This window comes from Amphibalanus amphitrite, unplaced genomic scaffold (genome assembly GCF_019059575.1).
Source record: "Amphibalanus amphitrite isolate SeventyFive unplaced genomic scaffold, NRLGWU_Aamphi_draft 000020F_arrow, whole genome shotgun sequence".
NCBI lineage: Eukaryota > Metazoa > Arthropoda > Thecostraca > Balanomorpha > Balanidae > Amphibalanus > Amphibalanus amphitrite.
The window spans coordinates 962,016-986,341 of record NW_024881516.1 but is presented as its reverse complement, the minus strand read 5'-3'; the positions used below and the strand labels follow the sequence as shown (position 1 = coordinate 986,341).

The 24,326-nt window shown below is 45.1% G+C and overlaps 1 protein-coding gene and 1 long non-coding RNA gene across 2 annotated transcripts; one reads left to right on the top strand and one right to left on the bottom strand.

Moving 5' to 3' along the window:
• The first annotated feature begins 13,779 nt into the window (after positions 1-13,779).
• LOC122389953 lies at positions 13,780-19,241 on the top strand. The gene is made up of 3 exons (XM_043382470.1): positions 13,780-13,842; positions 16,256-16,330; positions 18,332-19,241. The coding sequence occupies exons 1-3, from the start codon at positions 13,780-13,782 to the stop codon at positions 19,208-19,210; spliced, it is 1,017 nt and encodes a 338-aa protein (XP_043238405.1). The 3' UTR covers positions 19,211-19,241.
• A 463-nt stretch (positions 19,242-19,704) lies between these two features.
• LOC122390285 lies at positions 19,705-23,379 on the bottom strand. The gene is made up of 4 exons (XR_006258124.1): positions 23,198-23,379; positions 21,945-22,108; positions 21,521-21,598; positions 19,705-20,796 (listed from the first exon to the last, which is right to left on the bottom strand). It is a non-coding gene; the product is annotated as an uncharacterized LOC122390285 (long non-coding RNA).
• Between the last annotated feature and the right edge of the window lie 947 nt (positions 23,380-24,326).

The window sequence follows — 24,326 nt, the reverse complement described above, 5'->3', positions numbered from 1 at the left end:
ACTACTTGGCCGATTTCGCTGAAAGTTGGCATGTAGGTAGGCACCCACTAGGCACTGCATATCCATGTGCCAGAGTTGGGGTGCTGCTGCACGTGCGCACGTGCAGGGGTCGTTTCCAGATCTCGAGAACGGCTGGACCGATGGCGCTCAAATTTGGTACACAGTTAGGGACCGGCTAGTAGGGTCAAAAGTCAGTCGGGACCCATTTTGCACGTGCGCACGTGCAGGGTGCCGCTTCCAGATCTCGAGAACGGCTGGGCCGATTGTGCTCAAATTTGGCACATCGCTAGACGCCGGTTAGTAGGGTGCCGTGCACAAGTCAGTTGGAGGTACCCCCTCGAAACTTCGCACGTGCAAGGCCCACCCTCTCGCTCGCTCCGTTAGTCACCCCAAAAGGCGTTATACTGGTAAACTATAAACGACACAGTTAATGACATTGATGAATGAATGAATAAGCTAAAACCCTTTTTTATTTCTTAAAATAAAAATACTTCCTTTTTTATTTCGGAAGCCTGTCAAAATGCCACAGTGCAGTAATAGTACATAATACGCATTTTTACAACAGACTAATAATAATAGTTAAAAATAAATCATCACTGCCTCATGCCCGTTTCAGCGGCTGTGCAGTAATTCAGCTGGACTGGTTTCGTTAATCGTTATTTATGGTACATTCGACTAGACTGAAACACTAATTGACGTCCTATCTAGAAAACTGTCAGATTTCATAAGTATGTTGATCACTATCATTGCGAAAGAACAACTTTACCGAATGGAACAGTGGGAGATTCTCCATTCGATTTGTAGGCAATTGGTGATAATCGTTATTACCTCGTTATCAGTGACTTCAAATAAATAACTAGACAGCGCTCAACTCACGTTTTGCAAAATTGTATTGGTACATCCAGAACATTCTGTAAATATACCTATAATATATAGGTGTGGCCTGTGGGCATTCCTAGATACAAATCAGCCAGGGAAATGACCTTAATGAAAGTCAATGCCAGCAAAATACTAAAACGGGTTGATAACACTACTCTATTATTTGTTATTGTGCGTATGGTTTTACCCTTAAATTCATCATTTTATCTCCGATTTGAAATCAATTTTTAAGAGCAAAGGAAAAAAGTCGTAGACAAATATATTTATTTATATTTGTATATAGTATATAGTACATTAAGTGAAACACATGTAGCCATAAACGGCTTTTGATCCCAATAATCCAAATAATCGATTAGTTCTCTTCTGGATATCGCTGAAGTTCCCAATGTAGCTGCTAATAATACGTAAGTCCCAGACCCGCTAGCTTTTAATGATAATTCATGGATCATACTGTAGTCTGGCGTGCCACTGTTGCCGACATCAGACGGGTGCCAGTCCGGCTGCTACACAGCTGCAGACTGTGCCAGGGAGGGCGAGCGACCGCTCCCAGACGCTGCAAATGACTCCAATCATGTTTGAGCTTCCAGCATCAATCAACATTATGGCATTCCAAAATAATCTGACGCTTTAGATCATATCAGGTCCGGGACAGTAGAATCACCTCGTAACAAACACCGCATTTTGTCCAAACCACAGCTGCATTGTGTAAATATAGAAGCATCCACACCATATGGCACGCCAAGGTGTCATATGGCACCCATGGTACCTAAGTACTTAAGTAGGTAGTAGATAGGTACCACTAGTGCCATACAGGAAATTTTTCACAACACATGTAGGCAATTTTGCCGAGTACGGTAGCATGATTCTCGTTGATAGTCTCATGAATGTGCACGCTGAAATACAAATACTTTCACCTTAAAAAAGTTAATGAATTGGCATAAGAGTGATGTATGTAGATAGGTATACATCAAGAACAAAAAGAGCAAAAAGAGCGTGGTTCAAAAAGAGCAAAAGTGAATACCTATCTACCAAATTTCAACAAAAAATATTCACCGGTTTGAGATACCTATTAGACTTGAACTTTTGTCCAGAATTGGAGCCGGAGGATCAAGGATCAAAAGCATGCTAGCATGCTTTTATTTTTGGGGCCTCCGCTGTTCTCATGACGTCATTTGGAAGCAACACTTTGGTATCTTTAAAGTGCGGCAGCTGTTGCGCGCAAGGCAGTATATACCACCACAGCAACAATTGTCATTTACTAAGGTTTTAGTAGTAATATTTAAAAATCGCAAGATCTGCGCTAAGACGTTACAAAGTCTAAGGGGGCATTCAAATGCATTAGCCCCTTAAAATCCGAAAACTGCAGACTTTGAAATTAAATATCTCCGAATTAAAGCATTTCTCGATGTGAGTGCCCGAACCGGCAATTGCAAACTAGAGACCCCAATTTGGCTATCTCAACTCAAAACGAAAAAAGGTGAGATGTTCACTTTAATGGTGTTAGATTAGAACAATATGGAACAATATAGAACAGTCTGTACCTCGACATCACACTGACATGCATGCGTTTTTTAAATGCAGTCAGTTTATTTCCTACATGCCGGGGTATGTCTTAAGCACAGCACGAGCCGGGCAGTAAAACTATGACCAAGAAACTGTCGGTGTCAAAATGCCATGTTATTTGATAGGCCGGGCAGTAAACAAAAGTTTACTGCCCGGGTTTACTGCCCAGGGCAATGACCTCTAAACTATTGTTTATCGCATTAGCCCAGAGGTATAATTGTCAGGGAGTGTATAATTGACATCATTATTGCATGATATTTGCCTCGTAAAATTAGAAAACTAACCTTTTTGGTAAACAATATCTGCTCTGCTCATCAAGGGTTTTGAAATATTTTGTACATAAGTTTGTAGTCCTTTCCTCGAAACAAACATGTAAAATATGGAAAATATAATGTATTTCACGAAGTTTAGCCATAGGGCATCAACAAAGTACGATTACATGAATAAAGGAAAGATTCTTGCAAGAGCACTGGAAAATTCACGTTTAATCACTAGGAATATTATACTTTCTTCTTGTTCTTATGTCGTGGCAAATTATTCATGTATTATGTTCCTTGCCGATATCAACTTGTTGTGCCATTCCATGATTCTGAGTTGATGTTTTCAGACGCGATTCTTAAGTAAGGAGTTTTGATGCGTTTTCTTCTATAAATTTTCTTTAAAGCTTTATCCACAGCAGTAGCGCAATCACTGTTAGGAAATTATGGACAAAACAATCGTATAAAAGTGTCACCAAAACCTGTCGAAACTGCTTAACAGGTATGCGGCATGTAGGAAAAATCTTACTGACCTCAGCCGTACGAAATTATTTGGAAACTCGGCTTGCAAAATTTGACTCCGGCCCTCGTGCTCCGCACTCGGGCCTCCGTCAATTTTGCAAACCTCGTTTCCAAATAATTTCGTCGGCCCGGTCAGTAATATATATTACTGACCGGGCCGACGAAATTATTTGGAAACGAGGTTTGCAAAATTGACGGAGGCCCGAGTGCGGAGCACGAGGGCCGGATTCAAATTTTGCAAGCCGAGTTTCCAAATAATTTCGTACGGCTCAGGGCACTAAAGAGTCGGGTACTCCAAAGTTTTTTTTCTAGTATGTACTAGAATTATACTATATCAACTAGAAAAACAACTAGAACCGGGAGCTTACAATTATATACCGAAAATTATCCCAGGATATGGCTGCACTCAAGCGCGGCGCAGCTGGCGCTCGTGTTTCAATACATTGCGCTTCATATTTATACACAAGGCGGCCTGTGGTTTGACGTTCCATGGTGTTCTCTTCAATTAAAGACTTGCAAATTGTGCTGGCTAATTATTTAATAGCTATCGTATGCACACAAAAAATCCGCTCTTTATTATGCATAGAATTATGTGAAAAAATACATTTCTGGGCAGTTGTGTGCAAATTTGCAAATTGAAATTGATGAACTTGAATTTGGGTGGTGGGCTGCAGCCTCGCTCTCTCATTCTTTCACTGCTACTTAACAGTGTGTTTAAAAAGAAGTTTCAAGGTTTTTTATCAAATGTGAGACATAAAGACACCTTTGGACTTGACTGCGAGCATGTTTTGCATATAAATTGTATTGCAAAGATTGCTTACACCAGATTTATCTATTTGCAATGGTAGCTCTCATATGACATTTGTGTATTGTCTTTTCTATGTTGGTCGTTTGTATATATTTTTATAGCTCTGACAGGCTGACGAAGGAAGACTGAAGTCTTCTGAAAGCTATCATTACTAAGAAATGAAGCTAGTGTTTTGAACAGTGTTCCAAAGTTTGATTTGGGCTTGGGTGTCGGAGGGAGATACTCCGCACCACAAAGAGGGCTGAGAGTGGAAAATCGCCAGTAAGAAAGGCACAAAGAAATTGAAACAGGGATCATCAGTTTTTTTTGGTGAATGTTGGAGAATGTGGGAGCCGCATTATAAGATGATCCAATGTAATATGGATAATGGAGGTAGGTTAAAGCCAGCCAGCAAATGTACGTGCACTGGAAGTGCTCTTTATTGGTAAAATTAGGGGTGAAAAATTGTTCTGGAAAATTGGAGATGAAAGGGGAAAATTCATTTCATTTGGATGTCACTTCCCACCCTAAACTGGCAAGTATTGGGACACTGTTTGAACAAATTTAACAATACAATATCACTGTCCCAGCTGAATAACATCAACAAATAACATCATACTTTGTGTAAGCATCTCGTACAACTATGTTGGTGTGATAATGAAATCAAAACACATGCATCCTGTATCCATGAGAGTGGATAGTAAGTAAAAAGTGGCATTTGTTGTGATAATTATGCATTATCCTGGTAATTTTAGTTTGAATGAAATAATGTGAGATTTATTTGATTGAAACTAAACATTGAAAATAATTTCTAGATCAACTTTTATTTTTCCTTTGTTCTTGTTGTTGCTGTTCTTGATATTCCACTTCACTCACACATCAAATTGACTTCCTTAGCCGTATATCTGATCCTTTTTAAGGACAAGACGTGCACTACTACATGTATGTTGTGCAGCTGGCTCAAGATTCCTATATATAGCCAGGCTGCCCTACCGACACTGGCAAAATGAATGCTTCCTCGAACAAAGCTAACCAAAGCTGCCATCAACTGTCTAAATCTGAACAGGAAGGAAGCCTAGCTTTCAGCATAGGCACCAGCTTGTGTGAAGCTGTGACTTTCAGGGTGCTAACAGGTCACTTAATTAATAACAGGTCACTTAATAACAGGTCACTTAATAACAGGTCACTTAATAACAGGTTAAATTAACAGGTCACTTAAATAACCATGCATTACTCCTCTGATAATGCTTGTCATGTTTTCAGATAGGTACACGTTCTTTCATCCTGACTTTTGAAACATAAGTACCACCTGAATTTGTTTTCATTGCAAGTGTGATGCATGTAATTTCATCGTGATATGTTCCCAGATGGAGGATCCTGCTCGCAGCTATGCCTCATTGCCTACCATGGCCGAAACTTTTTTGAGAGGGTTACCATAGTGTTCTCCGTCTTATGTGTTGAGGATGAGCTGTATCTTGTGATCAATGTTTAACTTAAGTGTAACACCGTGACATCTTTCAATGCCAAAGTTTATTTGTAAAGAGCCAAAGTCAATTTGCATTGGAACGAGCGGTAATGTGATGTGTGGAACATGTAATTTGCACGATTGGGAACCACTTACTCTGTAACCCAAAGTGGGATGTTTACATACATGAGAATGTTCAGTGTTCATCGTCGATAGATAATAAAAGCATTAGCATACCAGTAGATGGATTGGTCTGTAGTCGTCCAACATAGTATCAGAGCTGCAATTTTGACACCATCGTGTTCGTCATGCTCAGCCACATCGAATAATATGCTTTTTGTATGGATGAGGTCAATTTAGGATGTTCCAAGGTCAGGTCAGGTCATGACCTCATGATTAGCCATTAGGTCAAGTTGCACATGATTCAATTCGGCAGGTCTTTCTGAGTCTATTCGTGTCTTTTCCGTCTAAGATCACTGTCAGCGCCAAAACAACTCTTTATTCCCCCTTTGGCTGATAGGTAATGGTCAGATCACCTGACCGACCTGACCTTACGTGACCGTTAGGGGAAATCCGAAGCTAACAACTTTTTAAAATTAGGGAGTTTGATCAGTTCTGTAAGTTTCATCTACCTGTGATAGATCTCCTTGCATTGATGGAGTTATGATGTTGCGACGTCTTCGAGACCGTGGAGAGGTTAACTTGTGACGCCATAGGTCAGTGACCTGACCTGACCTGAAAATGAGGTTGGTGCCACAAAATCCGGCTTGAATCAAAGGTCAGGTATGCCAGCTTACAACTCTCCATCACCAGCGCGCTTACCCCTACTTTGCATTGCAGCCATGGTTTGCCGCACATTTACGATAAAAGTTTTGGTCTGTCCGAGATTCGAACACAGGACCTTCGGATGTGTCAAAAACATGGGGTCATATATGGACGAATATCTCGAAAACGGTTGGATGGGCTTGAACTTCTCGTCCCAAAAATGGAAATAAAAATGTTGTAGCTATCTTTTAACATACCTTATATGTGGCTGCCCACACTACGAGACCTTGAAAACCGAGCGCGAAAAGTCTCATTTTAACACGCAACCCTATGGGCTAGTAGGAAAAGTCACGCCCATGCTGCCATATGACTTTGGAGGGGGCTGGTACGGCTAAGGTCAGTCAAGGCCCTATATAGAAGGTATGCTCATTAGGCCGAAGCAGCGATTTCCGTGACGTCACTGGTACGAAGGGTCGGACGGCTGTAATGCAATCCTATGGAAAATGACCCAACTTTAGGGCTCTCCCACATAGCTGCCAACCTCGACGCTAAGGTAAAAGTTATATCACATAAAAGCTCAAATCAAGACGAACAAGAAACCTATCTGACGTTTTTACGTATTACTAACGGCTTAGACTCTATTCAAGTATATTCAGAGCTCTGCATTACCTCACTTTTTTGCCGTCAATGCCACTACAAATGTCTAGTCGGCGCACGTGCGCTTGTCGAGCGGAGACCACCAGTCGGGCGATTCAGAGCTGCCGCCCAATCAGAACGCCGCAATGCCGTGACGTCATTGGTCGCACACGACACGTTACGGAGATAGGGATGAGACAGCCCTGAAGGTCAGTAAGATTTTTCCTACATGCCGCATGCCTATTAAAACATTTTGACAGGTTTTGGTGACACTTATATAGTTATTTTTTTGTCCATAATTTCCTAACAGTGATTGCGCTACTGCTGTGGATAAAGCTTTGAAGGAAATTCGTAGAAGAAAATGCGTCAAAATACCTTACTTCAAACGGAATGAAAATATTACCTCAGAATGGCACAAGAATTGGATATCCAAGGAACATAATACATAAACGATTTGGCACGACATAAGAACAGGAAGAAGGTATACTATTCCTAGTGATTAAACGTGAGTTTTCCTGTCCTTTTGCAAGAATCTTTACTTTATTTATGTAATCATGCTTTGTTGATGCCCTATGGCAAAACTTTCGTGAAATACAATATATTTTCTATATTTTACATGCTCGTTTCAAGGAAAGGACTACAACTATATCAAATAATAACGCAATAAATAAATAAACTTAGGCCCAAGGAATCGGTAGACATAAAACGCAGATAAGACAACAAGCGATAATGGATTTTGGTCATAATTTTGGCTTTGTAGCCAATACAAAATATTTCAAAGCCCTGATAAGCAGAGCAGATATTTTTGTTACCAACAATGTTAGTTTTCTAATTTTACGATGCAATTATCATGCAACAATGATGTCAATTATACATTCCCTGAGTCAATACCTCGGGGCTAATGCGATAGGCTCTATAGTTTAGAGGTCATTGCCCTGGGCAGTAAACCCGGGCAGTAAACTTTTGTTTCCTGAGTGCTGTTCGGGCAGCGCATCCTATTGCAAAATTTTGCACCACGCATGCGCAGTTGGGGTCTCTCGGGTGCCAAGCTCCGCCCTTCGGCGTATGACGTCACACGTGTGACGTAGGCTCGCGCAAAATCTTTCAGTTTTGCGCAAGAAGAAAATAGTAGCTGCAGGAGGCGAAAGTGGCGCGGATTAAAGTTTACCCTCATATATTTCTTATTGTAAGTGGTTAGTAAGGTGTTATTTTGGTATCATTATCTTTCTTTTCAGTGGCACATTGCTATTAACCACATTTGAACGCATTTTACTCAGTAATTGAACGAAACACACCAGTCCATCCGCGCCACGGTTCGCCGTGTGTCGCGTGGCCCTCGGCTTTGCGGGCCGGCGGAGAGGGGGCGAAGCATGGGCGGAGCCAGGCGGCTGACATCATCGCATGTGTGACTTCACACTCAGCAAAATATTTTGCGCGGACCCGAACAGGGCTCTGCCCGGCCTATCAAATAACATGGCATTTTGACACCGACAGTTTCTTGGTCATAGTTTTACTGCCCGGCTCGTGCTGTGCTTAAGACATACCCCGGCATGTAGGAATATATATTCCCAATCGCAGCCCTAAAGCAAACTTCAGTCTTAGTCGTTTAGGTGAAATCAGGAATATGTTAACAATTGCAGTTAATACCGTGAAATCACACCGTGGCGGAAAACTAGGAAAAAAGACTGACTCAGCAGCTTGCTAGGATGACCGCCGTGACATTATGGCTGCCTGAGATCACCAGGCAATGCCTCTTAAACGCAGCAACACAAACAGTTGTGGTACATCAACACACGAGAGCCGTTGGCAGGCGGCTGCACAAAAATGCATTTTGCACCGTTATCTCTGGCAGTGGCCGGCCTGCGCTGACAGCACCTGGGCCCAATCTTATCAATGCCGTGAATAGGCAAAATGCCGTGAATGGAGCCCATTCACGGCAACGGCATATTACCAATGCCGTGGATAGCTATTCACGCCATCTCATTCACGGCATGCGGTCGATGTTTATCCACGGCATTTTGGCAGTGCTTTAACATGGGCAGTGGCACAAGCTGCCGCGAAGGCGGCAGAACAAACGCAAATAATCAGCTGTTTGCGCTGTCGGTGGCCGTTCCATTCACGCCACCTTTTAGTGCCGTGAATGGCGGGTGTTGTGAAAGGGATAGGTCGCTGGGAGGATGTTACTATGCAATATTTGACACTATTATTTTTTTAAAGTAAAGAATTCTTCATATAATGCCCTTGACATCTTAGAGCGACAATTACACGCATAGTTATTATTTCAAAAACATGTATTTTCCAGGGTTAAAATCACACTCAAATCCATAAAAATAAACATGTTTATTCATTATATAGTCTTATTTTTCAAATCCATACGAGATCGTGGAGGCGATTTTAGCATCTGGGCCCAATCATACCAATGCCAAACCTATCTATGTATATATGCTATAATATGGGTGTTTCAGTGTTCACCCCGTCCGGACGTCTCACAAACATCCTTCATGATTTCTAAGTAAATATTTAAGACAATTAAGTACCGTAAACTTGTCAAACAAGTATCAGCACTCACAATGCATATTTTACCACTTTCTGTCTTGCACAGACAGCTACGGAGCATGGTGTCTTCATGCGTCTCAATCTGACTTCTGAACTGAATGCCTTTTTCTTGATATGCTATGGTTTTGAGATGTAGACGGGTTTCTTCAATATTTTGAGTGATTCCTTTTGTTATCGTGCTCGTAAAAAGCAGCAAATAAGGCTATAGCTTGAGCTGGCCGGGTGCATGTACCCAAAGTTTAAACTTTACGAGCTGCATTTCAATTGCATTATTCCAATGTCTTAGAAACAAACAGCGGAGCTATCACTAGGTCGTTACTTCAATAATTTTATCTCAAAATTGTTGCAATATCTTAACAGCAAGTAAATAGAAATGATGAGCAGCGAAACGAAGTTGAAATCTAATCCACTCGATTTTCTCAGCGCGAGAATGTCCTCGCGGAAGTTTACTAGGCCAGTAATCCGCTTTTCAGGAGAATTCTTTAGGCAGGCTTTAGTTTTTCATAGTTTGCTATCACGTTTTCCACAAATAACTTATCCTTCACACATATGTATGGCTCTAAAACAAATAAACGCCCGACAAAACTTTAAATAGAGAGCTATACTTGTTCACAAGCAATACGCACAATTTCCGATAGCGAAGGTGACAAGAATTGACCAATCACGTTGCGTGTTTTCTGCCGGCGCTGAATTGTACCGTGGGCAAAATGCCGTGAATAGAAATGCCGTGGCACGGCATTGGTGAGATTGGGTAAATGGAGTGCCGTGGATCAGCCGCCGTGGTAGGCATCCACGGCATCTGCATCCACGGCATTGGTAAGATTGGGCCCTGGACCGGACGACCAGTTGGGAGGTCCAGCTCCAATGGTGGGCAACAATGCGAGTCACCGATCGGCTGACGGCGTCCCACCGGCCGGTGATGTCGCAGCCGTGACGGCCATATATCACAGCGCAAAGCTTACGCCGCGGCGGCAAAAATGGCGCAGCCGTCCCAGCCCGTACGTTTCAGCGCCGCCTCCTCATAGCGCAGTAAATGGAGGCGGCGACTTGATGAAGGTATAGCTACCAAAACTATATGCCACCGGCGGATCCAGAAAGGCGGCCTCGGACGCTTCGGGGCATACCTCTAGAAACTTTTTGAGAAATTTCTCGGATTTCGATTCCTTACGCACTGCTGAGTAATTTAAAACAATATTTTCCTAAAGAACTTGTTTTATTTACTTTTATTCTCGAAAAAAACAGCAAAATTTTGCCGATTTCAGGCGCTGCGGGGGCGGGGGGGGGGCATTGGATCCGCCAGTGCTACATGCATTATCAATATCGCTGCGGATCCTATGAAACGATGCAGTCGGGATCAGCGATGTGAAGCCGGAGCCGCCAAAGCCGGCACATTTTGCCCAGAGCCGGAGCCGTGAAACTATATAGCCCGGAGCCGGAGCCGGAGCCGTCAAAGAAGGGGGCGACTCCGGCTTTTTTAAGAGGAAAAAAAGTTAATTGACCTAGTTCGGTTTGACAGTACAAGGCAGTAAGACATGTGGTATGTTATGGGCCACCACGTGAATGAAAAAAGCTTATCCTAAGTGTCCCACAGTACGCAATCAACATCCTGTCTGCTCCTCCCTCCCCTCGTCTACTGCATCCCCATAACCTAAGGACCCGTCATCAGGTGATGGCCATTGTTTTGAAGCCAGTGCAGTGGACTGCGACTTCCACACGTATTTAATTGATCGCATAGGGGATGTATATACGTACGTACTGAGTCGGAGCCGGAGCCGGAGCCGATTTTTTCTCCGGAGCCGGAACCGGAGCCGTCTGAAATTTCCACGGCTCCGCATCACTGGTCTGGATAGTAGGGGAGAGTGGGGTAAGATGCCCAGGGTGGGAAAGACGCCCCACCCCGTCTAGCGGCGAAACAAAGAATCGAACCGGGAAATTAATGTTCTTAGCGTAAAGCGGAAGCCTGCCTTGTTAACTGCACAAAAATTTGCGAAGCTCAGTTGGACAACGGCTGGCTGGTGATTGCATGTTTTTTATCTGCTGCTTTCAAAAAATATTTTGGTGTCACAACATTGTAAATATCAAAGAAGGTAGATAATTTTTGCGTCCCTTGCTATAGTCGTGATACATTAACATGCGTGTACTGTGTCCCAAACAGTTTGTTTCAGGGTGTAGTTTTATGGCTAACAAATTGTACTGATTTAATGTTACTTCGGTACCTTGGGGTAAGATGCCCCCTGTCCTGATGGGGAAAGACGCCCCCTAAATCCGTAGGCTGTCCTTCAAGCAGCCCGTCAAATCATTTATTACATACTTGTGATGAGAGACAAAAGCCGATCTGGGACTATTGAGAGTCCAGTACGGTCGGGTGCTCCCCATGCCGGTCTCTCGGCCCACACAGCGACTTTTTGGGCGGCATCTGACTCTGAGAGCCCTCACGACGGCCTCTGTGGGCCCCATTGTTGGCTCCAGGGCCCCTCACGACATCCTTTGAGGGCTCCCACGTCGTTGACTCCACGGGCCGCGCTGGCATCTGAGGTCCCCACGATGGGCTCGAGGACCCTCAAGCATCATAAAGACCTATAAGGGCCCCACAGTGGTCTCCGAACGTCACCACGGAGGCTTGTTTGGCCGCGCTGGACTATGATGGCCCTAACGATGACCTCTGAAGCCCCTTACGACTACTTTTGAGGGCCCTTACGATGATGTTTGGTGTCTACTGCAGGGTCGACGGGAGTACTGATTCGTTCAGGCGATTCACGTGCCCATTTATGTCACTTATAGTGCAGGGGGGCATCTTCCCCAACGCCAGGGGGCGTCTTTCCCACCCTGTGGGGTAAGATGCCCCTTTCACTTCTCCAGGAAAATGCTTAATAGCAAAAAAAGTTATCATATTTCAGGCACGAAAGTGTGATATTTTTGGAGAAAAATGATGTCGGCTTCCGTTGAAACTCCAAGTTCTTGCTTTCCTATCATCATTTTCGAATAATATATGACATAGCATACCCTGGGCATCTTTCCCCACTCTCCCCTAGCTTTGATAACATTTCAACAAGAAGGACACATACTTTGGTATATTTCAGTCTTGTCTGACTATTGTGCTGTGCACTGCCACCATCGAGTCAAAAGTCACATCCTACAGGAACCTGTTCCCGGCTCCATGCCCCATTGCCGCTCATGCAATCGCCAGTGGTCGCGGTTCGCCCAGATTTGGCACTGGAAATGACGCACTGCGTGCTGAAAGGACTGCATCCCAGGCAGCAGACCATTGGCATTGTAGCGGTATCCCCAGCTGACAGCCGGGCTTGGAACGACGTCTCTCAAATACATGCGGTCGCGTTGGCTGTACGACTTCCTGACATCCGCACAACTGATCGCACCAAGCATTCCATTCGTTAATGCTTAATCGTAAAAAAACAGTGATACTCAAGAAATCGTGTGGTAGCATGTAGTGAGCGTATTGGCCTTGGCTGCCGCCACTGGATTGACTTGGCATTCCGCTCGTGGAAGTCAGTCATTGCTGCATATTTTGCACAAATCCCGCTGGCAATGTCCGGCGCCGGTGGGCGGGCTTCACAGATTCATTCCACCGCTGCCGCCGCTGCACCTATACGGCGCACCGTACCCTATACCGCACCGCCAGACATCCATCCATGCGACACTCCGCACGAATGTACGAGTGTCTGCAATGTGCATACACTGCACGCCATGCACTGCCATAACATGAGGCGCTCCAGACAATGCCCTTAGTGCTTCCATTTCATCCCCGGGCATCTGAGACGCCTTACGCGGTGCTCACTGTATGTAGGTATGTATGCACACTTTACGGTCTGGCAACTAGGCACACGGCGTTCCTACGACACTCCCTGCACCGCTGCATGTGTATATCCGGCACCTGCACATTACATGTGAGATGCGTTTGTACAGGTACTACTCAAGGCCGGCCGGCACGGTCACGTAGTGGGTCTCTCCCACGGTCGCTGTCCGTGAATCTCCCACTACCTGGGCCGGGAGAGCGGACAGCATGCTGAATGTTGACCCATCTATACATGTTGAATGTTGATTGCCCCACTCGGCCACACACGGGTGCACATGGGTACCGTTTTGTATAAGCTTGGTAGGGCCCGAGCCCGACCAATAATTTCGTAATTTTAACATTAGCCCTTTGGCGCTGTATGGTAAGATGGCTTTGGTACCCTAAAACTAACCATTAGAGCCCTACCAATAAATTTCGGAAAGTGACGCCCGTATGGGATCCCATGTCGTCCAGCTACGGTGCAGGTGCTCTGTGCTTCCTAATTGAGGCCCAGCATGTAACATTACGAATTATTTTCTTCGCCCCTTATCCCGCCATGATCAACACTATCTGCTCTCGTATCCACACGTTTGCTCTTGACGTCATGTTCATCGACTTGGTAAATGTAAATAACCTGCAGTTGTGCTGATGCTAAACAAACTCTGGCTTACTCTGGTATATCACGATTACTACCTTAACCTGCGCCCCGCTGGGCTGGGCCATACGCGCCCTGCTGGGGGGGGCAGATTCTGCCCCCCCTCCCTGTCTAACTTCCGAACCGATGGTCGTAGAAAGACGGGGAAAACGGAAATCGAAAGCTTTCAACAAGGCGGATCTTAAGAGCCCAAATTTTTTTGCTTAAGTAGGTCAGAGGTCAGGTCAAGGTCAGGTCAAGGGTACAAAATGCAAGTTTCTACAGTATCGGCCTTGCACCGTAGTTGCCGAAGAATGGACTGAGACTTATTGCCCAAAACGTGTTCTTAGGCTACCAAGACAATATTCGTTGCATACAATATCATGCAAAGGTCAAGGTCAAGGTCAGGTCAGGTCACCAAAAACGAAATATCGAAAAGGGCATGTGCGACACATGTTTCATGGGTCATTTTAGTCATAGAATTCAATAGGCACACTCAATAAGTGATATGGACCACATCTGGATGAATTTCAGGTCGAGGTCAGGTCAAGGTCAGGTCAAGTGAGGTCAAATTTTGAGGTTGGTTGTTAACCTAAAGAGGTGTCTCACTGATGCAGTTTATCACGGCGAATCGAACGGTGCTATTTTTGTTTCCGTACGAGGTCTAGAACTTCCAAAAAATTCATTTTTCGAAAATTTTGTGTGTCGTGACGTCATAAAATTTTGAATGACTCCCACATTTTTGAACCGATTCTTCTAAAAATTAGTATGTAGGTGCACATAGACCAGTTCTCTGACTTATATTCCGTTTTTTCGATACACTCAAACACAGATAACAGTAGTACTACTGTTATCTGTGACTCAAAATTTTGGATTTTATAATTATTTTCCCAAAGTCAGTTTTTTGAAGAAACAAATTGGGCCAAAATCCAAAATTTTAAAAAAACCGACATAGCCATTTGATAGACAAAGTAGAATCACGTATAAGCTTTTATGTTACGTCTTGATTCTTTTAAAAATGAAGATGTTAGCGGCGTTTGAAATTTTGCCGTTATTGAGGCGAAAATTGCGAACATGACGTCACTAAAACGTCATTTTCTCAAAAAAATTCCGGCGGATTTCGCTCAAATTTTCAGGGAACGTGTCAAATTAATGTATGATAAGGTACTGAAAGTTTGACGTCGCTGGCGTAGCGCGTTTAGAAGTTATTGGCGAAAAACAGGAGGGGGGGGGGGGCAGATTCTGCCCCCCAGCGGGGCGCGGGTTAACCCTCGCCCGCACATGGGGGGGGCGGTGGTTGCCACCCCCCCCCCCCCAGGTAGTTTTTCTGCTCTGCACTCAACATTTTTAAGCTAGAAGCCTGATTTTTCGTAGATGCTCCTCTATCCTTTCATGATGTCCACTGAAAATTTCAAGTTTATGTGGTTTTTGGTTTCGGAGATGTGACCTTGTTCTTCAGGTCATGTCATGACCCAAATGACAAATACCTAATATCTTACGTTGGCTATGGGTCTTGTGAGCTTTTACACCTTGATTTCGGCCTTTTTTGCCAGTCTTACCTCCCACCTATCATGGAACATGTTGTTCGACGATGTACAGATGTCAAGGTCAGGGTCAAGGTCAACCTAGGTCATCTAAAATCATTGCGTTTTAGGCAAGCTGAATTTACTTTTCGTGAAGTTTCTTTGACTGTATTTTTGGTAAAACCTTCTCATTTCATGATCTCATGTAATATGGACACAAACAATCGGTGCACACATCAGCACGAAAACAGACACACACAGACATACAATCACATATCATTGACCTTGACCTAACTTGACCTGAAATGACCTCAGCAGCAAAAACCTGATCGGATAGTGTGACAAAGAGGTTCTAGCTGGCTTGGCACCACAAAACGGCATCGTCATCGGTATATGATGAGCAGCGCACTTGATATCCAACGGTAACCCAAAATAGCAACATTTTTTAGTTTGACCTGACCTGGAAGGTCAATGACTGACCTGGGAAGATAAAACTGGGTATCATTGGATTCATCTCTTCCCAAAGAATTTTTTTGGCCTTTAACGTGAAGCTCTATCTCCAACAGGAACGAAATGGCGCGGGGGGGTGGCAACCCCCCCCCCATGTGCGTTCTAGGATGGGAAAATGGCATGTGCGGGTGAGGGTTAAAGGAAAAGTGCCACCTTCTTGAAATATGAAGATATCGTTGGTTTTTATTTTGACATTATTATTTTCCATTTTCTTTTCAAAACCGGTGCCAGAAGTGCATAATTCGCTAAAAAGTATTTCAAACTATTTAACATATTGGTACTATGTTTATACTCTCTACCGCAGCTACTGTATGATGTCATAGCAATGACGTCACACTCAAGCCAATCAGCCTTGAGGAGGATAGACTCGTCGGACTGTAGCGGTTGTAAACAACTTGTCGCCCCGTGTGTCTGCCCGTGGCGCTAGTTATCTGTCGAAGGTAAGGGTGAAAGATGGATATAATGGCCATGGAACGCTATTTTAGGATTATTGGTGAATAGCAAGAATATAGTTTTGGTGGTTTGAAATTGTTTGTCCTCAGTGATTCGCTTGATTCTCATTATGCGGCATAAGCGGCTGTTTGGTTACATTGCATTTTTTATGATTGTGTAATTATTATGATTATGTTCCTCCAAAGTAGGCATCACATATCAATCTCAAAGGCAGATCATCTTCTTTTCATGCCTATAATTTTCTTCAAGAATATTAATAAAAAATATTCCATTTACCCCTGCCTATCATATATCCCATGGAGCTGCCGGTGGAAGTAGGCATGCAATGTGACCTAGCATTGGCGATGTGGTTAATTAGCTTTAAAGTACTATGGAATGCTAAAGGTCATCATTTAGAATGGTTTTCAAAACATTCCACTAGGAAATATTCATTGAAACCTGAAAATTACTTACAAAATGTAAATGTATAGCCACGTCTCAAGAGCATTCAGCCGTCTTCTCAGTAAATATATAATGAAACATAATCTTACCTGACCTAGCCTTACCTACAACCTACAACGTACGGCATTGGTAAAGCTGGCATCACTGTCAGCGTATATTAGTTTGGTAGGTTGTGGGTAGGTAGGTTGCAGGTCAGTAGGTAAGGTTAGGTTACAGTTAGGTTAGATTGTTTTTAAGATTCCTTTTATCTACACATTTACCGGTTAGCGCTGACGGTGACACCAGCTTTACCGATACCCAACCTACCACCTACAACCTACAACCTAAAACCTACATTCAATGGTGGCGGGTGGTGATAATTGTTATACCTATATGATAATACTGGAGATAAATACCATACAGATTAGCTGGTATCCATGACACACTTTCTTAAGAAGAAGGTCTTCTATTAAATCATGTCTATTTTATAGGAATGAAATGATTTTTGTTGTAGTCACATTCCCTACTCTGACCATCATGTCTGATTATTTCCAGTTACCACTGACAATGCCCAAAACAAGAACAACAAAGGCCCAAAGGTGGCTGTTTGGTAGTGCGCAAAGCTCCTGGTAAGTGGCATCAAAGGATAGGATGTTGTTGTTGTTATGGGTTAGGGCGCGTAGCAACTTGGCTCTTGCGTCCAACATCAAAGGATAGGATGTGCTTTGTTATTTCCAGGCACGTAGCCAGGATTTTGCTCAGGGGGGGGGGGGGTCACAGGTTGTGGCCTAGTGTTGTACCCCCTCCAAAAAAGGAAAATTTCTCTGATTAGGCCCACTATTTTGGGGGTGTGTCACAGCTGTTTTTATTTTTAAAAAAAATCGCCATCACCGAGGGGGGAAGGGGCACGAGGGCATGGCTCCCGTGCCCCTCCCCCCTCCTTGGTTACGTCCTTGGTTATTTCTGAGAGTTTGGATATCACAAAGCTTTAGATATAAATTAGAATGTAATAAGAAGCTTACAGCATTGCACCTTTCCAGACACTGATAATTCATTTGCCTTTATTGTTTCAAAAGTCAATTTTCAACACAAAAAAGTTGAAATTATTAACTCAAATAATTGCAAATATATACTTTGGTAATTTGCCTTTCGCATCACTATCAACAAAATAATCAAGGGTGACTAAATATGAAATGTTCCTGCATGATCTTCATCGTGAACAATTGTCAAGGTATGATGTTTGCGTGTTGAAATGTTATTAAGAACTTATGTCATAAAAACACAACTTGTAAAATTGTGTCTTTCCATATTATTCTGCAAGTAAGCCTTGGAAGGAAGAGACACTATTCCGTCCTACAGAAGCCATTTAGAAATGTGTGACATGTTCAGCACTTTGAGTCAGTCGGTGCCCGGACCTCAGTCGGCTGTATGACCGTCTCCTCGTCCTCTTTTGTCGGCTCCGCCCCGTGCTGTTCTATAAGGGTGTCTGACCCGCTGCCGCTATCCCCACTGTGAGGTCTGACCCGCCGCGCGCTGTCACCACTGTCGGCCCTCTGTGTGCGCGGCAGGTGGTGGTGGACGTCTCTGCCCTGACGCGCGGCGTGCGTCTGCTCAGTGTGGAGGTGCCGCTGACAGCGGTGCCGGCCGGACCGGCTGCCTCTCCGGCGGCCGACATTGAGCGCGGCACGTGTCCGCCGCCGTTCGGGCCGCTGCAGCTGCTGCAGTCGGCGGCGCAGCTGTCCGTCTCCGTGTCGCTGGCCGTGCCGCTGGACCTGCTGCCGCGGCCGGCGCCGGCGCGCTGCGCCTACGGCCGCCTGCTGGCCGTCGTCTCGCAGCGCGGCCTGCAGCGCAGCGGCGTGCTGCAGCTCATCCAGCAGCTCAACGAGCCGCCCAGCCCGGCGGCGGCCGAGGGCGCCGCGCCGCGCCGGCCCGGCGACGTCAGCACACCTGGCATCAGCGGCTTCTGCCTGGCCGACCGTCAGCTGCACCTGCTGTTCGCCGAGGGGCGCGCCGACGCCGAGCTGGAACAGACGGCGGCCGGGCCGCGCGCTCTGCCGCGCCGCGACGCTCGACTCTGCCACCACTCGGGCCGATTGCTCTTGATCGTCAATACATACATACATACATACATACTGTTTAGGGAGCGCCTGTACCCGCGCCAGCCGGCCGCGTTCCGCGTGCTCGAGGACCGCCCGCTACGCGCCCAGCTGCTCGACACCCGCCTCTACACGTTACAGAAACAGGAGCCGGCGCGCGCCGTCCGCGCCATCAGAGAGTGCTTCCGCACGCAGTGGCTGTCGGAAAATGAACCTGCTTCCGAACGAGGCCGGCCTGCAACAACTGCTGGCCGGCTGTTGGCCGAAAAAAAAACGCCTTCAACCGGATGTCAGTTGTCAAATCAACGCGTATTAATGCATTCACTAGGATGGGCTTACGTAAAGCTGTAGAATTGCAAATATATAATGGCACTGTTTTTGATCCGTTCGGTATGCATTGGTATCATATGATCTCTCATTCACAGACGATCAGCTGCGAAGACCCAGATCCGTAGTAGAGGGCTCATCGAGTCCGGGTCCAGCTCCCCGTACTTCCTCCACTTTGGAAACACCGCAGCGAAGATCACAGTTATACATAATATTTAGTTTTCATTCACTTCATAACCGAAGGTTGTTTGATAGGTGATATGCTGCTTGAGTTGCACCCCGGTATATCAATACGAAGCTTCCGTCCCTGCCACATACCAGTGAAGGAGGCGGCGGCGGCGGCGGCCGGGGCCGGGCTGCCCTGCTCACCGACACAGTCTGTGAAATGCCCCAACAACCTTTAAAATTCAACAGGCTTCATAAATGTTTTTTTGCACCATATTTTCTCGCGTATATGAAAGCTCTAAAATGTACAATATTCCTTTCAGCCACAAGCGATATAAAAGCTCTACAAAACGTCATGTCTCTGTGTGCAAGAAAGACACATATATTGTGTATAATCGAGCGTACATGATCTGCAGCGCTGCGGAGGGCTGCTCGGTTGCCGCTTTTTACCAGTCGGCTCTAGGTCGGACATATGGGTAAACAAAATGGAATAGTAATATTAAACAATGCTACCTGCTGATGCTACTGGGCCTCTCATTGGTGAAGAACTGGCAGCCAGCCAGCGTGTTTTTGTGAGAACTGTTTTAACAGCAGCAACCGAACGGCTCTCGGGCCAGCGACCAGTGAGCGTAGACAGCACAGCGCTCCGTTAGGCATCGGCGGGCAAGCACGCATTAGCTGTGGACGGACCGGCCGCCCGAACATATTTGTCGGTATCGAAAGTATCGTGAACCAAATGACTGCTAGCGAAAAAAGGACTGCCTCTCGTATCCATGAAAACATGTGTTCTACAAAAGTACATAATTGCTTAGTTGTCGCCAGTCACTCATTGCACCATGGCGTCAGTGTGGGGCCGCGCCCCGAATCATCTCAATCGCCAGGCAAAGCATCTCAATCGACAGGCACATGGTAGTCCAGCTACGAATCCGAGCCGCGGCATCCCGTCTATGTATCTACATTACACCACAATCGAACACTGTCGGGCCACCCGAGACAGCAGTCTCCAATGTAACATCAAAACCCGCCACTCGTCTAATATCAGAAAAATGAGCATTGAGTACCTACCGAATATCGACTACAGAAGATTACAATGGGGTGCAGATCTAGCAAGAGTGTCGCGGTTCGTCTCGGCACGGCTTACAGGCCGCCGAGCCCGCGCAGGTGACCGCCAGCTCCACCTGTTCCACCTCCGGCGCGGAAGCTCGATCACAAGACTGACCTCAGTCGGCGCTCTGTGCTCGGCACAGGGCGACCGGGTCAGGAGCGGGCCGCTGCCGCCAGGGCCGCGGCCACCAGCCACGCGGCAGCGCCCGCGCACCGGCCGCCACCACCCGCTCAGCCCAGATGCGCGCCACGGCGTCATTGGGGCTTCCCTGAGCAGGATCGAACCAGAGCTGCATGCACGGCTCCGTATCCGCCGTGAACTTCCACGAGTGATCCCACACCTGAAAAAGGCGCACGGTTTGCGTCACAGCTCGGCTCACTTTCACAGTCCACGCACCGGCAGCAATTAAGGGCTACTTAGATAGTGTGCTAATAGAGCGCAATCACTTAGCTTAATCCATATAGTCAACCATGAATTGTTAATTACGAGCGAGCGAGCGAAGCGAAGTCTTTTCAATATCACGGAAAAAGCTCAGTATGAGCGGCCCGACCCGGCCCGGCCTGTAACGCTTTTGAGAGGCTTATATCTCAGCAACCGCTGGACCGATTGGCCTGCGGTCTTTTTTTTGTTGGCTAGCCCTATTCCCTCTACCCCGTAATTGACTACTCTTGATACATTACAGGGACCGTCGTGGCACGTGCCACGTGAAAAGTCAAGGGTGTTATTTGTCAAAAGTTGCAAAAGAAGTGATTTTGAGAGGCTCATCTCAGCAGCCGCTTGGGCGGTCTTGCGGTAAATTTTGTAGGGTAGCTGCACCCCTTCAACCAAAGGTCGGATGCTCTTGATCTATGTGAGTGACCCCCACTGCACGTGCAAAATGCAAAAAGAAGAGGTGCCGAATTTGTTCCCATTTCAATAACTCTGTAATTACTGGGGCGATTTAGCTGAAACTTGGCATACAGGTAGGCAGTAGGCACCCACCAGGCAATGCATTCCCATATGTTGCGGTTAGGGTGCTACTGCTTAGTGTATTATGTGTAAAATAAAGGACGCTTGAATCTTACCTGAGTGATGTCCATTTCTTGATCACTTTCATCTGTGGGTGACCGAGCAGCGACAGCAACCCAAGGCGTATACGGAATCTGTAAAAAATCAGCACACCGTTACCACATGTTTTAATAAAACTTACCTATAGGGAGGTAGCATAAAATACAGATCAAAACAATAACATACAAACATACAGATATTCGGTAAGGTTGAAATGGCTAAAAAATATAAAAAATAAGGGCAAGGTACTAGGGCTGTAAAGCTGTAAGGGCTCGGTACTAGTAATAATTTTTGGCTAAAAATATCACAAATAAAGACTCTGCACTAAAGCTGTAATGTCTGGTACTAGGAATAACTTTAGAGTGAAGTGTTACAAAAACAATATTCAAAGTCTTTTGATAACTTTGCAGGCATTTTCATCACTTTTAAAAAATAACTTACATTCTGATCCGGCACAGCACTGTTCTTTAGACGCAAACGTTTTTGACTGTGCTTATCATGGTGCGCACTTCTTGTTAAGTTTAAGTGGTCATGTGGTCTTGGCTCATTGGTCATGCCACACACCCTCATCCACTTTTCTCTGTACTTCTTTTTTAAGCGGGAACCTAAAAGTAAAAAAGGGTCAACACATGCTTAGTCCATGCAACACATACTCTGTGTATTAAGCTGAATAGCTCCACTGAGCCCAGTTTCACCAAGTGCGGTAAACTTAATTTTGGGGTAGTTTTTGTAGTTAAGTAGTGGGGTAGTTTGGTAGTTTACCCCAAATTGAGTTTACCGCACTTGGTGAAACTGGGCTCTGGTGAGTTTCCTTTTCTTGTCAGCACATAAGTGAAAGAAAACTGTGTAGACAAGAGATGAACCAAACCCCCATGGAAAGGTAGGTGTTACCACAACCAGGAAATGGGATTTGAAGGGCTGGATAAATGTGTCTGAGTTCTGCCTTTCAGCCAGACTGGAAAACATCCATACACTACGCCGGATGCCCGTGAGCCCCTCATGCGCCAAAATTTGAAGCAAGCAATTTTGAGCTGAAATTCCAGTGCATGATTTCCACTGAAAGTTGGGTGCCTGTTTGCACCAAAATTAAGCCACTTTTACATAAAGCACATGTGCATATCTACCGACCAAGGCTATATCAACCAGACAGATCGTTCCGGGGCCTCGGAGTCAGACGCTCTTCCCTTTCTGAGCGTCTGAATTAGTTAATGTTCCCATGAAAACCCAATACCACAATTTGTGTGGCACACTGTAGAATCTTAAGGTGAAACAAGGCCCAGGCCGGAAGTTCCGACTCTCTTCAGACCTGCCAGCGCCCGCAGGGCAAGTCTGCTGCTAGATTGACCACAGCGTGTCAAAAAATTCGGTGACAGCCATTTGCATAAACATTATGCGCCATGCGGTCACCCTGCGCCTAAAAATTCAGCTGCCACCATGCGCTGAATTTGACGCATGCAAAATTATGCTGGATGTGCGATGAAATTTTCGGGGCAACGCCGCAATCACGCCACTTCGCATGACATATTCGGCATAACTTGCGTTTTTTTATCCAGTCTGGCATTTCAGTTGTGAAAGCCTGAACAGTTCAAAAGGGTTTGCTAATCCAGGGGAGAGTTCTGTGAAAACAAAAGTAATAGAAGAGCCATTGCAATAAATAAGAATTTAGGTACCTACCTAGGTACCTAGGTACTTACTTGTGCACAGTCACACGCATATCAGTCCCGACCCGACGTAGGTCGTTTGCTCCGCGGATCACGCACTTCTTCATCGTTATTATAGGTATTTGTTCGAACAAAAATGCCCTGATTTCGGATCAGAGCCACGGTATAAAATATGGTATACTGCCTTGCGTAAGATAAAAATGCATTTTAGCAATTGGCTAACGTGCATCAAGTGCTATGATATTCAGATACACTTTCAAATGCACATTCAAAAAAACTCACCAAATGCAAAGTTTTGGCTACCATCGTGTAGCCAGGAAAGCCCTGATTCTGAAAATATATATCCCAATACATGACACTCAATAGTTTACGAGATATACCTGTTTTCCTTTTGAAGGTCATTCAAGGTCATATAGTGGCAGGTCATCAAAAAAACTCACCAATATACACCAAAATTACAGGATATATAGTACAAAGCAGCCTCCATCGAATGGTGGTAGTCGCTATTCATGACACTTCTGCGTTTTTGGTACAGGGGCCATTTTTATTTTCAAATGCCTATCTCGCTAATGTTAACACTGCGTGACTTAAAGGCCAATAACTCCCAAAGTACATCACCGTTCTCTTTCATCTTTTGGTGACACGTTTGCAAGGCCCTGAAGCAGTTTTTGGTTAAATGCCTACCCATGACGCCTTCTCAAAACTTGTGTACGCGGCTTTGAAAATATGACATTTTTGGTGATGCGGTTTAAGTCATAAAAAAAGAACTCACCAATATGCACAAAAATTACAGGATATATAGTCAAAAGTGACCTCCATCGAATGGTGGTAGTCTCTATTCATGACACTTCTGCGTTTTTGGTACAGCGGCCACATTGATATTCAAATGCCTATCTCGGTAATGTTAACAGTGCCTGACTTAAAGGCCAATAACTCCCAAAGTACATCACCGTTCTCTTTCATCTTGTAATGACACGTTTGCAAGGCCCTAAGGCAGTTTTTGGGCAAGTGCCTACCCATGACGCCTTCTCAAATCGTTTGTACGCGGGTTTGAAAATTTGATATTTTTGGTCATACGGCCAAAGTCAACAAAAAAGAACTCACTAATATGCACAAAAATTACAGGATATATAGTCCAAAGTGACCTCCATTGAATGGTGGT